The following is an 18,730-nucleotide window of genomic DNA, read 5'->3' on the forward strand; positions in this document are numbered from 1 at the left end:
CAGACTGAGAGTCAGGGGGTTACCTGATCTGTGCAGGAAGGAAAACTGCGGGCGCTGGTTTAAAGCCAAGATAGACACAAAAAGCTGGAGTAACTCAGCGGGTCAGGCAGCATCTCTGGAGAACATGGATAGGTGATGTTTGGGGTCGGGACCCCTCCTCAGACTGGCCGTGCTCCGTTTCCCACAGTAAGGTTCCCTGCAGTGTTTAAGATATAAATAGTCTCTGGATAGGGGACTTGGCAGCAAATTAAACCCAGACCAGGCCCGATCAGACCAGAAGATCAGATTTTGAAATGCCACAAAACCCTGACCTACAAAAAGCCCCCAGAAATTCAAAGAAACACCAGACTTTCACTTGGGTCAAGAGGAACTTGATGCAAGAGATTAATGTTGTGAACCTGGAGCATTGTTTACCCAAGGGCTACAACACTTTGAAGACAGACACAAAATGCTGGAGTAACTCAGCGGTCGGTCGGGATAGTAGTTCAGCACTGCTCTCTGGTTGTGGCAGGATGGTTCAGTTGCCTGATAACAGCCGGGAAGAAACTGTCCCTGAATCTGGAGGTGTGCGTTTTCACACTTCTGTACCTCTTGCCTGATGGGAGAGGGGAGGAGAGGGAGTGGCCGGGGTGAGACTGGTCCTTGATGATGCTGCTGGCCTTGCCGAGGCAGCATGAGGTGTGGATGGAGTCAGTGGAAGGGAGGTTGGTTTGTGTGATGGTCTGGGCTGCTGGCCTTGCCGAGGCAGCGTGAGGTGTGGATGGACTCAGTGGAAGGGAGGTTGGTTTGTGTGACGGTCTGGGCCGTGTCCACAACTCGCTGGCAGTGTGGTGGAGACGCCCCTCAAAATAAGGGAAGGGATTCCACGCCAGCGGGCCACATGAGTGGCAATGGTGTGGGGTCAAACTGTGACTTGGGTAAACAGCATTGTATGTATGTATCGCCTCCGAGAATATCGGACGATTTTTTTGTTGCACGGTTCATGTATTGTATATATTTATTTACCTGAATAAAGTCTACTTTGAATAAAATGTTCTTGAAAAATGATCCCATGTTGGGGGAGTCCAAAACCAGGGGTCACAGTTTAAGAATAAGGGGTCGGCCATTTAGGACTGAGATGAGGAAAAACGTTTTCACCCAGAGAGTTGTGAATCTGTGGAATTCTCTGCCACAGAAGGCAGTGGAGGCCAATTCACCAGATGTTTTCAAGAGAGAACTAGATAGAGCTCTTAGGGCTAAAGGGGTCAAGGGGTATGGGGAGAGGGCAGGAACGGGGCACTGATTGTGGATGATCAGCCATGATCATATTGAATGGCGGTGTTGGCTCGAAGGGCCGAATGGGCCTTTCCAGGAGACCGGCCCGGCGCTTCATGCCGCAGGCACGGGGCGAACTTTAACATCGAGGAGCTTGCGATCCTTTGCCGAGGATCGACTGTGGAGAGCTCCAACCGCGGGGCCTGTGGTCTTTAACACCGTGAAGCCCGCGGTCTCTGGTGAGAAGAGGCCGACTCGGGAGCTCCGTGCCGCGGAGAGAGTTTCAACCGTCCCGACGCGGGAGTTTCGATCGCCCCGACGCGAGGGTCTCGGACAGTCGGCAGCAGCGACTGTGGACGGTTCAACAGCCCCGACCGCGGGCGAACAAAGAGGAAGACGATGGAACTTTATTGCCTTCCATCACAGTGAGGAATGTGGAATCTGCTGTGGTGGATGTTCATGTTAAATTTTATTTTATGTGGCTGTGTGTCTTGTTGCTTTTCACTGGGTGTGGCTGTGTGGGAACTCAAATTTCACTGTACCTTAATTAGTACACGTGACAATAAACTGATCTTGAATCTTGAATCTTGAATGGCCTACTCCTGCACAGTTTAAGGATAAGGGGGAAGTCTTTTAGGACCGAGATGAGAAAGGTTTTTTTCACACAGAGAGTGGTGAATCTGTGGAATTCTCTGCCACAGAAGGTAGTTGAGGCCAGTTCATTGGCTATATTTAAGAGGGAGTTAGATGTGGCCCTTGTGGCTAAAGGGATCAGGGGGTATGGAGAGAAGGCAGGTACGGGATACTGAGTTGGATGATCAGCCATGATCATATTGAATGGCGGTACAGGCTCGAAGGGCCGAATGGCCTACTCCTGCACCTATTTTCTGTGATTCCACGTTTCTGTTTTGAAATGTTACCAAGGTGTTGTGGGTCGGTGGGGCCAGGTTTGGCTCGGGGAACACAGTGACGTCCAAGATCTCCACAGATGTTCTCTGTTTGACAAAAGGTCACAAGTTGGAGGAAATTGGATACGTGCGCCCCGAGCGGTCTGACAGGAAATCCAATCCCAGCTCTGCCAAGCAGATCAAAAAATAGCTCTTCAGCAACTCCCGAGAAAAAATAAACATTTGCTTTTGCAAATTGGATACGTCTCGTTAGGATTTAAATCAGACTTCCCCCACCACCAGAGCGATCAAGGCAATCTGTAAAAGGCCCGTTTTAAAATAGTGGTTAAGAATGCGTAGCCTCCAGGCACGGCCCACTCACAAACAACCAGTGCATGTTCAGATGAGGGAGAGGAGCAGAATCAGGCCATTCGGCCCATCGAGTCTACTCCGCCATTCAATCATGGCTGATCTATCTCTCTCTCCTAACCCCATTCTCCTGCCTTCTCCCCATAAACCCCTGACACCCGCACTAATCAAGAATCTATCTATCTCTAGACCTATCCATATCTATCTGTCACTCTAGTTCCATGTTATCCCACTTTCTCACCCACTCCCCGCACACTAGGGGCGATTTACAGAGGGGCCGATTAACCGACAAACCCGCACGTCGTTGTGGGAGGAAACCGGAGCACCCGGAGGAAACCCACGCGGGTCACAGGGAGAACGTGCAAACTCCACACAGACAGGCAGCAACCGAGGTCGGGATTGAACCCGGGTCTCTGGTGCGGTGAGTAGGTTCGCCAACTGTCCCGTATTAGCCGGGACATCCCGAATTTTGGGCTAAATTGGCTTGTCCCGTATGGGACCGCCCTTGTCCCATATTAGGCTCCGCGGGCTGCTGTCGGCCGGGACAGTGTGGGCTAACGGAGTGTGTTCGGGGAGCGGGGCCGAGTGACGGAGGTTGCGTAGCAACCCGCCTCCTGGCCCGTGCGGCCGCCGTTGGTGGAGTGGGAGCACGTGGCCGCTGGCTGGGTGAGGTCACGTGGGGCGCGGGGCGGTGACGTCACCTTGTCCCGTGTTTGGGAGTGGGATAGTTGGCAACCCTAGCGGTGAGGCAGCGGCTCTACCCGCCGCGGCGCTGTGCCTGCCCTCCACGGACGCTGCCCGACCCGCTGAGATCCCGCCGCTGCCCTGGTGTCTCCACACTCACCATCCAGGGCTTGTTGCACAGGTTGTACACGGACTGCAGGGAGTTGAGGGCGGGCACTCTGCCGTACTGCAGGCCGATGATCAGGTTACGGTAGTCCTCACCGTGGGCCATGTTGTACGCGTGCTGGCGGATCACAACAAAGTCCGGTCGAAAGGACCTGCAGAGAAAACACCCACATCATGGAAACGCCCGCACGCACGCCCACGCACACGCCCGCACGCACGCACACGCGCACGCCCGTGCACACACGCGCACACCCGCACGCACGCCCACGCACACGCGCCCGCACACACGCCCGCACATGCACCCCACACACGCAACGCACACACGCACCGCACACACACCCGCGCACATGCACCGCACACAAGCCCGCGCACACGCCTGCACACACGCCCGCGCACACGCCCGCACAAAACGCACACACGCCCGCGCACACGCACCGCACACACGCCCACGCACACGCACCGCACACACGCCCGCGCACACGCACCGCACACATGCCCGCGCACACGCCCGCACACACGCCCGCACAAACCGCACACATTCCCGCGCACACGCCCACGCACACACGCCCGCACACACGCCCGCGCACACGCCCGCACACACACCCGCGCACACGCACCATCTCCACAACAACAGAACAATCATCATAAACCTGTGGAATTCTCTGCCTCAGAAGGCAGTGGAGGCCAATTCTCTGAATGCATTCAAGAGAGAGCTAGATAGAGCTCTTAAGGATAGTGGAGTCAGGGGGTATGGGGAGAAGGCAGGAATGGGGTACTGATTGAGAATGATCAGCCATGATCACATTGAATGGCGGTGCTGGCTCGAAGGGCCGAATGGCCTCCTCCTGCACCTATTGTCTATTGTCTATTGTCTATAAACAACTCCAATTTCCACAGCAGAATAGCTCGAATGATCTGATCAAATTAGGCTGCTCAATGCCTCATGTGTCGGAAGGAACTGCAGATGCCGGCTTACACCGAAGATAGTCTCAAAATGCCGGAGTAACTCAGCGGGACAGGCAGCATCTCTGGAGAGAAGGAATGGGTGACGTTTCGGGTCGAGACCCTTCTTGAGACCTCGACCCGAAACGTCACCCATTCCTTCTCTCCAGAGATGCTGCCTGTCCCGCTGAGTTACTCCAGCTTTTTGTGTCTTTCTTCATTATAAACCAGCATCCTTCCTACACACAGATACTAACCACACGCTTGAAATCTACTCCCTGCCACAACGGCCAAAGGCTCTATCTATGCCTCTCATAACTTTATATACTTCCATTCACTTTCAGTTTCGTCATTCTCCCGTGTACCGAGGTACAGTGAAAAGCTTTAGTTGCGTGCTAACCAGTCAGCGGAAAGACAATACATGATTACAATCGATCCATTCACAGTGTACAGATGCATGATAATGGAATAACGTTTAGTGCAAGGTAAAGGCAGTAAAGTCCGATCAAGGATAGTCCGAGGGTCACCAATGAGGTAGATAGTAGTTCAGCACGGCTCTCTGGTTGTGGTGGGATGGTTCAGTTGCCTGATAACAGCCGGGAAGAAACTGTCCCTGAATCTGGAGGTGTGCGTTTTCACACTTCTGTACCTCTTGCCCGACGGGAGAGGGGAGAAGAGGGAGTGGCCAGGTTGCGACTCGTCCTTGATTCAGGTTCCCCCTCAGCCTCGTACTCTCCAGAGAAAACATTCCACTGCGGGAATAATTCTCAGAATACTTTGCAGGTCGAGGTCACACCTACACAAATAGTGGAGAGGTGTTCATAAGTCCATAAGTGATAGGAGCCATTCGGCCCCATCAAGCCTATATTCAATCATAGCTGATTCATCTCTCCCTCGTAACCCCATTCTCCTGCCTTGTCCCCCACAACCCCTGACACCCGCACTAATCAAGAATCAAGAGCAGATAACCGAGGAGACGACCAGGAAAGCAGGAAGATTAGGTCTAGAGTATCGCTGTGAATCGCAGGAGTTAAACCTGTTTAATCGATCTTGCTTGCTGAACACAGACATCAACACCACTGTGTGGTTTAGTTTAAGAAAATAACTGTGGATGAGTTACTCCAGCATTTTGTGAAATAAATACCTTTGTGTGATTTAGTTTAGTTTTTTAGTTTAGAGATACAGCGCGGAAACAGGCCCTTCAGCCCACCGAGTCCGCGCCCACCAGCGATCCCCGCACACTAACACTATCCTACACACACTAGGGACAATTTTTACATTTGCCCAGCCAATTAACCTACAAACCTGTACTTCTTTGGAGTGTGGGAGGAAACCGAAGATCTTGGAGAAACCCACGCAGGTCACGGGGAGAACGTACAAACTCCGTACAGACAGGATGGAACCCGGGTCTCCGGCGCTGCATTCGCTGTAAGGCAGCAACTCTACCGCTGCGCCACCGTGCCGCCCTGAAGTGGCACCGTATAGTGAGATTATTACTGAACCGTACCCAGATACAAGACAGGGGCAGCAGGGTGGCACAGCGGTAGAGTTGCTGCCTCTAGCGGCAGAGTGCTGGAGACCCGGTTTGATCCCCACTACGGGTGCTGTCTGTACGTTTGCACTTTCTCCCCGTGACCCGCGTGGGTTTTTTCCGGGTGCTCCGGTTTCCTCCCACGTTCCAAAAATGCGCAGATTAATTTGCTTCTGTAAATTGTCCCCAGTGTGCAGGAAGGAACTGCAGACGCTGGTTTAAACCAATGATAGACACAAAGTGCTGGAGTAACTCAGCAGGTCAGGCAGCATCTCTGGAGAGAAGGAATGGGTGACGCTTCGGGTCGAGACCCTTCTTCAGGCTGATGTCAGGGAAGGGGGCTGTTTTTTTTCCATTACAATGTTGTCGACATTTAAGCTGGAGAAGGTTCACGAGAATGTTGCCATGACTAGAGGGTGCGAGCTACAGGGAGAGGTTGAGTGGGCTGGGACTCTATTCCTTGGAGCGCAGGAGAATGAGGGGTGTATAAATTCATGAGAGGAATAGATCGGGTAGTGTCTCTTGCCCAGAGTAGGTGAATCGAGGACCAGAGGGCATGGCTTTAAGGTGAAGGGGGAAAGATTTAATAGGAATCTGAGGGGTACCTTTTTCACACAGAGGGTGGTGGGTGTATGGAACAAGCTGCCAGAGGAGGTAGTTGAGGCTGGGACTATCCCAACGTTTAAGAAACAGTTAGACAGGTACATGGATAGGACAGGTTTGGAGGGATATGGACCAAGCACAGGCAGGTGGGACTAGTGTAGCTGGGACATGTTGGGCAGTGTGGGCGAGTTGGGCTGAAGGGCCTGTTTCCAACTGTATCACTCTATGACTAGTGGAGCTGGGACATGTTGGGCGGTGTGGGCAAGTTGGGCTGAAGGGCCTGTTTCCAACTGTATCACTCTATGACTAGTGGAGCTGGGACATGTTGGGTGGTGTGGGCAAGTTGGGCCGAGGAGCCTGTTTCCACACTGTATCACTCTGTGATTCTAATTTGTTCATTATTAAAGTGCAGTCCAATAAAGTGGGACGTGAGGAAAAATTTGACTTGGGGGTTGGATGGGGAATTTCTTCACAAATGGCCAATCTTTCCCAGCATGTGAACCTGCCCAGGGGATGCTATTCTGTTTTGGATGACCACACAGAATAACACCACATGTTAGACATGAAGAGGCGGAGGGCAGCAGAGTGGAACCACATGAATAAATACAGTAAATACACACGAAAATTACCAATCTAATCTCCCGGATGCTCAACACTTTAACTCCCCCTCCCAGTCCCACACTGACCTTTCTGTCCTGGGCCTCCTCCACTGTCAGAGTGAGGCCCAGAGCAAATTGGAGGAACAGCACCTCATATTTCGCTTGGGCAGCTTACACCCCAGCGGTATGAACATTGACTTCTCTAACTTCAAGTAACCCTTGCTTTCCCTCCCTCTCTCTCTCTCCATCCCCTCCCCCTTCCCAATTCTCCCACCAGTCTGACTGTCTCTGACTACATCCTATCTCTGTCCCGCCCACTCCCCTGACATCAGTCTGAAGAAGGGTCTCGACCCAAAATGTCACCCATTCCTTCTCTCCAGAGATGCTGCCTGACCCGCTGAGTTACTCCAGCATTTTGTGTTTATCTGAATAAATACAAAGTCCCCCTGTCCCAAGTCATGCTCGGCACAGACGTTGTGGGCCGAAGGGCCAGTTCCTGTGCTTTAGTTTAGTTTAGAGAAACATTGTGGGCCCCACTGAGTCCGGGCCGACGATCACCCGTTCCTTCTCTGCAGGGATGCTGAGGTCCTCCTGTATTTCGTGTCTAACTCTGGTGTAAACCAGCATCTGCAGATCCTTCTGACGCAGAACAGATTAGAAAACGCAAGGAACTGCAGATACTGGGATCTTGATTAAAACACAAAGTGCCGGAGGAACCCAGCGGGTCAGGCAGCACCTGGGGAGGGAACGGATAGGTGGCGTTTCGAGTTGGGACCCTGCTTCAGGCTGGTATTTCTGGCTGGTGTTCCACCTCTTGTGGAAAGAACCTTGGTGTTGGGCAGATTGTGATGGAAGTGACACGGTAGATCAGGTGACAGCATCTTTTTGAACTTGGTGTAGTACCAGGCAGTTGCTGCTCCTACATCTGGCCTAGGTGTATTAACATCGAAGGCAGACGCAAAATGCTGGAGTAACTCAGCGGGACAGGCAGCATCTCGGGAGGGAAGGAATGGGTGACGTTTCGGGTCGAGACCCTTCCTTCAGACTGATGTCAGGGGAGGGGGCATGGCGTGTGTGTGTGGGGTGGACATTACTGCATTTTGGGTCGAGACCCTTCCTCAGACTGATGTCAGACCATCAGTCTCAACCCGAAACGTCACCCATTCCTTTCCTCCAGCGATGCTGCCTGACCCGCTGAGTTACTCCAGCACTTTGTGTCAACCTTCTATTTAAACCAGCATCTGCAGTTCTTTCCTACACATCCTGTACTAACATCGAGATTGATTTGATTTCCTTGAACATTATTTTCTGTAAAGAACTCTCCTTCAACGTGGGATGTGGAATATGTCCATTAGTTTACTTTAGAGATAAAGCACGGAAACAGGCCCTTCGGCCCACCGAGTCCGCGCCGACCAGCGATCCCTGCACACTAACACTATCCTACACCCACTAGGGACTATTTACATTTATACCAAGCCAATTAACCTACTAAGCTGAACGTCTTTGGAGTGTGGGAGGAAACCGAAGATCCTGGGGAAAACCCACGCAGGTCACGGGGAGAACGTACAAACTCCGTACAGACGGCGCCCGTAGTCGGGATGGAACCCGGGTCTCTGGCGCTGTGAGGCAGCAACTCTACCACTGCGCCCATCGCTGTGGAGGGCTGTATTTGGTTAGTTGTTGGGGAGAGCTGGACTGTGAGCACGGTTGTAGCTTGAACAGAGGGTGTGTGTGTGGATGGTGGGACATTACTGCTTTGGCAGGGAAAGCACAAACATTCGCCAAATCAACCCTCATCTTCTTTCCAATCTCGTAGCCAGTTGAAGGCAGCTTCTGTCACCACCCCCAACACACACAAAGCCATCCCTGTTCATCTCCCACACCCCTTTTGTGACCTGTCTCAACACCAAAGTTGTTCTTTTCTAAACAACGTGAAGCATCGCATGAGTGAGAGGGAACCTTTCCTTCCCATGGATGTCCAGTTTAGGTGTTTGCCCTTCCCACTCACAGCGTCTTGTGGAACCCAGGATGGATGTACGGCAACAACCACTGGCTTGAAGACCTTACAGCAGACTGAGCGTAGATCGTAGTGCGTAGAACATCGATCGTAGGACTTAGGGCTTAGATCGTAGGACATACATTGTACGTCTAGGGCGTGGGTCGTAGGACATAGGACTTGGAATGTAGATTGTAGAACGTAGAACAGAACGTAGAACACTACAGCACAGGAACAGGCCCTTCGGCCCACAATGCCTGTGCCGAACATGATGCATCATGCCTGCACATCATGCCCGCACATTATCTGTGTCCCTCCATCCACTTGATGCATTAGGAGGTGTCTCTTAATCTTGTTCTTTCGAGAAATGGAAGTGTTTGCCTGAACTTGACAGCAGTTGGTTAGAACATTGGGCACTGGGCACTGGCACTGGACGCTGGGCCTAGTGCACAGGACAGTGTACACTGGACACTGGACATTGGGCATTGGCCACTGCTCATTGGGCACTTGATACTGGGCGCTGGGCACTGGACACTGTGCACTGGACACTGGGCATTGGCCACTGGCCACTGCGCATTGGGCACTTGATACTGGGTGCTAGACACTGGACACTGTGCACTGGACACTGTGCACTGGAGAGTACAGCACAGAAACAGGATATAAAAGGAAAATGAAGGGCAGATTGAAGGTAGAGGATGGGGAGTGTGACAAGCTGGACTGTGGCCACACAGAGTGGGGCACAGAATCAATGGGCCCCTTATTAGGGCCTTTGTGGGATTGTGTTGGGAAAGATGTATCAGGAATTGCCCCTGCTCCTTGCAGATGTCCAGGGGAAGTCCAGCAATGCCTTGGGGATGGGACAATCACCACCCTCGTGCACAGCACGGAAACAGGCCCTTCAGCCCGGCCTGGGTGGTCGCCATTGGTGGAGCGGGAGCACGTGGCCGCCTGCTGGGTGAGGTGACGTGGGGCGTATGGCGGTGACGTCACCCTTTGTCCCTTATTTGGGAGTGAGATAGTTGGCACCCCTATAGTTGAGGCAGGTACTATCACAATGTTGAAGAAACATTGGACAGGTACATGGATAGGGAGAGGTTTAGAGGGATATGGACCAAATGCAGGCAGGTGGGACTAGTATAGATGGGTCAGTGTTGGGCAAGTTGGGCTGAAGGGCCTGTTTCCGTGCTGTATGACAGAAATGTGGTCCCTTTTCCAGTGAAACCAGAGCAGGTGAAGCTGAAACATCGACCTCTATTCTTTCTTTCAGGCACTGACTGACATGCCATATATTCAAGTACGGGAAAAAAAATTGCAGGTGCTGGTTTCAATCGAAGGTAGACACAAAATGCTGGAGTAACTCAGCGGGTCAGGCAGCATCTTGGGAGAGAAGGAATGGGTGACGTTTCGGGTCAAGACCCTTCTGCAGACAGATGTCAGGGGAAGGGGCGGGACGCCCATTCCTTCTCTCCCGAGATGCTGCCTGACCCGCTGAGTTACTCCAGCCTTTTGTGTCTGCCATATATTTAATGTATGCAGGTATTTTTATCTAAAACAAAATTATCACAGCTGAATGCAGCTGAATTGTTGGAAGGGAAAAGTAGGCGGAGAACTTTTCAAAAGCACCGCAAGAAAACCAGCCCTGATAAATAGTACGATTCGAATTTTAAAACATTCCACAAAAGAAAGCTCGAACAGGCTTTGCCAAGAATGTTTTGAAATGATATTGAAAGCAGATGTGTTGCGAAAAACAGACCTTTTAAGTCCATGGCACACAGGCAATAGTTTTCTCTGAATAAATCCGATTTGTATTCCGGTCTTGCCTCAAGGTTTGGTTCCTTCCCATCTTTACCTCGTTAAACAGCGCTCTCCACCGCTCCTCAGGTGGACTACCTGCCCACAGGTAGAAAGCTTCGAGGTAACCAACGTGCCAATACCCTAACTCCAAAGACACACACAAAACGCCGGAGTAACTCAGCGGGTCAGGCAGCATCTCGGGAGAGAAGGAATGGGTGATGTCTCGGGCCGAGACCCTTCTTCAGACTGAGAGTCAGGGGAGAGGGAAACGAGAGATATCCCTATATCGGGAAAAGTGAAAACCCAAAACGTCACCCATTCCTTCTCTCCAGAGATGCTGCCTGTCCCGCTGAGTTACTCCAGCACTTTGTGTCTATCTTCGGTGTAAGGCAGCATCTGCAGTTCCTTCCTACACCGTTCCAATTTCAGCTCTGCATTGTAAACGGTAACAGTTATATCAGAATGAGGTCATGAGGGAGAGGAATAGAATCAGGCCATTCGGCCCATCGAGTCTACTCCGCCATGCGATCATGGCTGATCTATCTATCCCTCCTAACCCCATTCTCCTGCATCTAGATGAATAAGCATTGAGCTTGTACCCCAACAATCTCCACACAACACACTGATCTCAGTCGGTATTATGTGGCACTGTGGTAGAGTTGCTAAATCGGTGCTGGATTATAGCAAAGGAAGACACAAACAATCTCCCAGATGTACTAGAGGACAGGGGATCTAGGGAGACAGAGGGACTGAAAGAAATTTGCATTAGGCGAGAAATAGTATTGGGCAGACTGATGGGACGGAAGGCTGATAAATCCCCAGGGCCTGATAGTCTGCGTCCCAGGGTACTCAAGGAGGTGGCTCTAGAAATAGTGGACGCATTGGTGATCATTTTCCAATGTTCAATAGATTCAGGATCAGTTTCTGTGGATTGGAGGATAGCTAATGTTGTCCCACGTTTCAAGAAAGGAGCGAGAGAGAAAACGGGTAATTACAGACCAGTTAGCCTGACCTCGGTGGTGGGAAAGATGCTGGAGTCAATTATTAAAGAGGTAATAACGGTGCATTTGGATAGCAGTAAAAGGATAAGTCCAAGTCAGCATGGGTTTATCAAAGGGAAATCATGCTTGACTAATCTTCTGGAATTTTTGAGGATGTGACAAGTAAAATGGATGAAGGTGAGCCAGTGGATGTAGTGTATCAAGACTTTCAGAAAGCCTTTGATAAGGTCCCACACAGGAGATTGGTAACTAAAATGAGAGTAGATGGCATTGGGGGTAGAGTGTTGACATGGATAGAGAATTGGTTGGCAGACAGGAAGCAAAGAGTAGGAGTAAACGGGTCCTTTTCAGAATGGCAGGCAGTGGCGAGTGGAGTGCCGCAAGGCTCGGTGTTGGGGCCGCAACTGTTTACCATACATAATAATGATTTGGAAGAGGGAATTAGAAGTAACACTAGCAAGTTTGCGGATGACACAAAGCTGGGTGGTAGTGTAAACTGTGAAGAGGATGTTAGGAGGTTGCAGGGTGACCTGGACAGGTTGAGTGAGTGGGCAGATGCGTGGCAGATGCAGTATAATATAGATAAATGTGAGGTTATCCACTTTGGCGGCAAAAACAAGGAGGCAGATTATTATCTCAATGGTGTCAGGTTAGGTAAGGGGGAGGTGCAGCGAGACCTGGGTGTCCTTGTACACCAGTCACTGAAAGTTGGCGTGCAGGTACAGCAGGCAGTGAAGAAAGCTAATGACATGTTGGCCTTCATAACGAGAGGATTTGAGTATAGGAGTAAAGAGGTTCTTCTGCAGTTGTATAGGACCCTGGTAAGACCACATCTGGAGTATTGTGTACAGTTTTGGTCTCCTAATTTGAGGAAGGACATCCTTGCTATTGAGGCAGTGCAGCGTAGGTTCACAAGGTTAATCCCCGGGATGGTGGGACTGTCATACAAGGAAAGATTGAAAAGATGGGGCTTGTATTCACTGGAGTTTAGAAGGATGAGAGGGGTTCTTCAAGAGACGTATAAAATTATAAAAGGACTGGACAAGCTGGACGCAGGAAAAATGTTCCCAATGTTGGGGGAGTCCAGAACCAGGGGCCACACAGTCTAAGAATAAAGGGGAGGCCATTTAAAACTGAGGTGAGAAGAAACTTTTTCACCCAGAGAGTTGTGAATTTGTGGAATTCTCTGCCACAGAAGACAGTGGAGGCCAATTCACTGGGTGAATTTAAAAGAGAGTTACAGCAGAATCGCCAGAAAATGGAAGAAATGGCACTTTGTTTACCAAGATGGCTTAGTTCCTCAGCTACAGTTCAGCCATGCACTTGCAGTAAACCTCCCATTGACCCGCTGAGTTACTCCAGCACTTTGTGTCTATTCACAGGTGGTTAGAAGGTGGAAAATGCAGTGCAGAGGTGGGATTAGGTAGACCCAGTGTGAACGGGTGACCGATGGTCAGCATGGACTCGGTGGGCCGAAGGGCCTGATTCCATGCTGTGTCTCGAAACGAAACAAAACGTTCCCCAAAGCAAAGTTGTTTGTCTGTCCACCTTCCTGTCAGGCACAAGGTGCAGAGGCATAAAGAGGCACCAGGTGACAAATGCCACGTATATATGTCTGAGAATATTCATACTATGATCAGCTTAACGAATATTCACTCTGCAAATCCCCATGTTTAGTTTAGTTTAGTGACACACACACACGGTGGCTCAGCGGTAGAGTTGCTGCCTCATAGAACCAGAGACCCGGGTTCCATCCCGACTACGGGTGCTGTCTGTACGGAGTTTGTACGTTCTCCCCGTGACCTGCGTGGGTTTTTTTCCGAGATTTTCGGTTTCCTCCCACACTCCAAAGACGTGCAGGTTTGTAGGTTAATTGGCTTGGCATCAAACGTAAATTGTGTGCATAGGATGGTGTTAGTGTGTGGGGATCGCAGGTCGGTGCGGACTCGGTAGGCCGAAGGGCTTGTTTTCACGTTGTATCTCTAAACTTTTTTTATAAACGAAACAGCATGGAAACAGGCCCTTCGGCCCACCGAGTCCACGCCAACAATCGATCACCCGTTCACACTAGTTCTACATTATCCCACTTTCTCATCGAATTAACCAACAAACCCGCACGTCTCTGGGATGTGAGAAGAAACCGGAGCACCCGGAGGAAACCCACGTGGTCACATAGAGAACGTGCACACTCCACAGGTGGGGATTGAACCCGGGTCTCCGGCGCTGTGAGGCAGCGGCTCTACCCGCTGCGCCGCCGTGCCGCCCAGGATCGCCTGGTTGTTGTACTTGTCCTGAAAGCAACTATCCTGCCCCGGCCCTGTCCTGTCCGCACAACAAGACCTTGTTCCTAATCTCTAAATGGTTGGCCTGGTTCCCACCTGAAACAACAGGGCTGTACTTTTGCGTGGGCAGGCAGCCAGGCTGATCCTGTCCTCTGGGCTGAGCCAGGAGCGGCAGCTTCTCATTCTACATCCTGTGCTATAAGCACCCCCGGCTTTACAGGAGCCCTCAGCTGCAAACACTCACCTCACAGGCAGCTAAAGCAGATTAGTCCCCACTCTAATATAGAACACACAGTGCTGGTGTATCTCTGCCCAACAAGCATCTCTGGCCACTCCCCTCTCCACACCCATTCATAAATTCATAACATCGGAGCAGAATAAGGCCATTCGGCCCATCAAGGCTACTCCGCCATTCAATCACGGCTGATCTATCTCTCCCTGGTCAACCCCATTCTCCTGCCTTCTCCCCATAACCCCTGGCACCCGCACTGATCAAGAATCTATCTGTCTCTGCCTTAAAAATATCCCCTGACTTGGCCTCCACAGCCCACTTCAGATTGTGTAAGAAGGAACTATTACACAATAGTGTAATAGTTACACTATTAACTATACACTGTCTCTATGTCTCTATGTCTCTCTGTGTCTCTGTGTCTCTGTGTCTCTGTGTCTCTGTGTCTCTGTGTCTCTGTGTCTCTGTGTCTCTGTCTCTCTGTCTCTCTGTCTCTCTGTGTCTCTGTCTCTGTGTCTCTGTGTCTCTGTCTCTCTGTCTCTCTGTCTCTCTGTGTCTCTGTCTCTCTGTCTCTCTGTCTCTCTGTCTCTCACAGAGTGCTGGAGTAACTCAGTGGGTGCTGTCTGTACGGAGTTTGTACGTTCTCCCCGTGACCCGCGTGGGTTTTCCCCGAGATCTTCAGCTTCCCCCCACACTCCAAAGACGTACAGGTTTGTAGATTAATTGGCTTGGCATGAATGTAAACTGTCCCTGGGGTGTGTGGGATAGTGTTAGTGTGCGGGGATCGCTGGTCGGCGTGGATCCGGTGGGCCGAAGGGCCTGTTTCCGCGCTGTATCTCTAAACTAAACTAAACTAAACTAAATTGGTGGTGGAGTAAGATAACACGGTGGACAATTGACCTGGCCAATCCACAGGAGTCCTTCCTCCAGAACTAGAGTCAAGGGTTCAAATCTCACCTCTGCCAACTTGGAAACTATGTTCAAAGAAATGAAAGGGACTTTATGAAGGAAACAAGTATTGGAAATGTTAACTACCAGATAGAATGTCATAAACACCCATTTACCAAGTTGAACAGTCGGACGTAAACAGCAGCCTCGCCCACAAAGCCAACATTCCAAGCAAGAACAAAAAATAAACTCAAAGAGTAAAATGAGACAGATTACAATTTGGAAGAGATTACAATTTGTACAAATGGAAAATAATCAGAAGGAAAAACTCATCACTCACAGCGACATCACTCTGTAAATATTGGACACGGGACATTGGGCAAGAGATGGGAGCTTCACTAGAACGACAAACCTGACACGCGTTTGATAAACACGGAGATATGCTCTGGGCAAAAATAACTCTCTGCACTCCATCCTCTCCCAGAGCACTGTAACTCTCTACACTAACGCCCGCCCAGAGCACTGCAACTCTCTACACTAACGCCCGCCCAGTGCACTGCAACTCTCTACACTAACGCCCGCCCAGTGCACTGCAACTCTCTACACTAACGCCCGCCCAGTGCACTGTAACTCTCCACACTAACGATAGACAATAGACAATAGGTGCAGGAGGAGGCCATTCGGCCCTTCGAGCCAGCACCACCATTCAATGTGATCATGGCTGATCATTCTCAATCAGTACCCCGTTCCTGCCTTCTCCCCATACCCCCTGACTCCGCTATTCTTAAGAGCTCTATCTAGCTCTCTCTTGAATGCATTCAAAGAAATGGCCTCCACTGCCTTCTGAGGCAGAGAATTCCACAGATTCACAACTCTCTGACTGAAAAAGTTTTTCCTCATCTCAGTTCTAAATGGCCTACCCCTTATTCTTAAACTGTGGCCCCTGGTTCTGGACTCCCCCAACATTGGGAACATGTTTCCTGCCTCTAACGTGTTCAACCCCTTAATAATCTTATACGTTTTGATAAGATCCCCGCTCTCCCAGAGCACTGTAACTCTCTACATTTACGCTCTCCCAGTGCACTGTAACTCTCTACATGAACTCTGTCCCAGAGCACTGTAACTCTCTAAATTAACTCAAAGGAAATACAGGTTTGCAGGTTAATTGGCTTTGGTGAAGATTGTAAATTGTCCCCAGTGTGTGTGGGGTGGTGTGCGGGGATCGCTGGGCAGTGCGGACCCAGTGGGCCGAAGGGCCTGTTTTGGCGGTGGAGGAGGGGCCGCTGAGAACAAAGAGGGGCCGGCGTGGGGGAGAGGAGGGGCCACGGGAACTAAGAGGGGCCGGCGTGGGGGAGGGGAGGGGAGGGGCCGCGGGAACTAAGAGGAGCTTGGGGGCTGGGAGGCGGGGAAGGAAGAAAGATTATATTGAATACTTTCGTAGCTTTGTCTGCCCCCCTTTACCTGGCAACTCTGCATATGGGTACTGGAGACACAGAGACACAGAGACACGGGGACACGGGGACACATAAACAGAGAGACACAGAGACACAGAGACACAGAGACACAGAGACACATAAACAGAGAGACACAGAGACACAGAGACACACAGAGACACAGGGAGACACAGAGACACACAGAGACACAGGGAGACACAGAGACACACAGGGAGACACACAGGGAGACACAGGGAGACACAGAGACACACAGAGACACAGGGAGACACAGAGACACACAGAGACACAGGGAGACACAGAGACACACAGGGAGACACAGGGAGACACAGGGAGACACAGGGAGACACAGGGAGACACAGGGAGACACAGGGAGACACACAGGGAGACACAGGGAGACACACAGAGACACAGGGAGACACAGGGAGACACAGGGAGACACAGAGAGACACAGGGAGACACAGAGAGACACAGGGAGACACAGGGAGACGCACAGAGACACAGGGAGACACACAGGGAGACACAGAGACACACAGGGAGACACAGGGAGACACAGGGAGACACACAGGGAGACACAGGGAGACACAGGGAGACACACAGAGACACAGGGAGACACAGGGAGACACAGGGAGACACAGGGAGACACAGGGAGACACAGGGAGACATAGAGACACAGAGACACAGAGACACAGGGAGACACAGGGAGACACAGGAAGACACAGGGAGACACAGGGAGACACAGGGAGACACAGGGAGACACAGAGAGACAGAGAGAAACAGAGACACAGAGACACAGAGGGACAGAGAGACAGAGAGACAGAGAGACAGAGAGACAGAGAGACAGAGAGACAGAGAGACAGAGAGACAGAGACACAGAGACACAGAGACACAGAGACACAGAGACAGAGAGACACAGGGACACAGGGACACAGAGACACAGAGACACAGGGACACATAGAGACAGAGAGACACATAGAGACAGAGAGACATGGGACATTGGAAACACAGAACATAGAAACATAGAATATAGAAACATTGAAACAGAAAATAGGTGCCATTCGGAGTAGACCATTCGGCCCTTCGAGCCAGCACCGCCATTCAATATGATCATGGCTGATCATCCAGAATCAGTACCCCGTTCCTGCCTTCTCCCCACATCCCTTGATTCCTTTAGCCCTAAGAGCTATATCCAACTCTCTCTTGAAAACATCCAGTAGGCAAACAAAGAATCGCAGCACCCCGAGTAGACATGACAATGAATCAGCCAGCCTCACCCCCAGCCCCAGCCCCGGCACCCACGCCAGCTACAGGGGCCGGTGGGCATCTCCACACCTACCTGACCACCTTGGTGCCACCGCGCATAAGCTGCATGTCGATCATACATCCCCCATTCACATAGGACGCCAGGTTCAACTCGGAGAACTCTGCCTGTGGGAGAAACGACGAGGAGATTTAGTGCACACTTACACATCATTAGGGTCCTATCCACAGCGGTAGAGTTGCTGCCTTACAGCGAATGCAGGGCTGGAGACTCAGGTTCCATCCCGACTACGGGCGCTGTCTGTACGGAGTTTGTACGTTCTCCCCGTGACCTGCGTGGGTTTACTCCGAGATCTTCGGTTTCCTCCCACACTCCAAAGACGTGCAGGTTTGTAGGTTAATTGGCTTGGTGTAAATGTAAACATTGTCCCTGGTGTGTGTAGGGTAGTGTTAGTGTGTGGGGGTCGCTGGTCGGCACGGACTCGGTGGGCCGAAGGGCCTGTTTCCGCGCTGTTTCTCTAGACTAAACTGAACCAAATTTACACACTCGTAGCTGCGAGCCTTGAAAGCAAGGGGCTTCCACAACAGCAGCAGCCGGTGGAAAACCTTTCCATTTCACCTCACTTTCCCTGGAATACCGAGTCTTTCTCCTTCCTTCCACACAGAAGGTATCAAATCAGTTATCAGTCCGGGTGTCGGGGGTTATGGGGAGATGGCAGGAGCATGGGGTTAGGAGGGGGAGATGGACCAGCCATGATCGGATGGTGGAGGAGACTCGATGGGCCGAATGGCCTG

At 51.2% G+C, this 18,730-nt stretch overlaps 1 protein-coding gene across 4 annotated transcripts in view; it reads right to left on the reverse strand.

Moving 5' to 3' along the window:
• Window positions 1–18,730, reverse strand: part of syn3 (synapsin III) — a 149,016-nt gene that overhangs the window by 90,049 nt on the left and 40,237 nt on the right. For all 4 annotated transcript variants that reach the window (XM_078416752.1, XM_078416753.1, XM_078416750.1 and 1 more), the window contains exons 4-5: window positions 18,012–18,103; window positions 3,355–3,511 (exon numbers count right to left, since the gene is read on the reverse strand). In XM_078416752.1, coding sequence (XP_078272878.1) covers window positions 3,355–3,511; window positions 18,012–18,103 — 249 coding nt within the window. The remainder of the gene's footprint in view (window positions 1–3,354; window positions 3,512–18,011; window positions 18,104–18,730) is intronic.

Source organism: Rhinoraja longicauda, chromosome 20, assembly GCF_053455715.1.
Source record: "Rhinoraja longicauda isolate Sanriku21f chromosome 20, sRhiLon1.1, whole genome shotgun sequence".
Classification (NCBI taxonomy): Eukaryota; Metazoa; Chordata; class Chondrichthyes; order Rajiformes; family Arhynchobatidae; genus Rhinoraja; species Rhinoraja longicauda.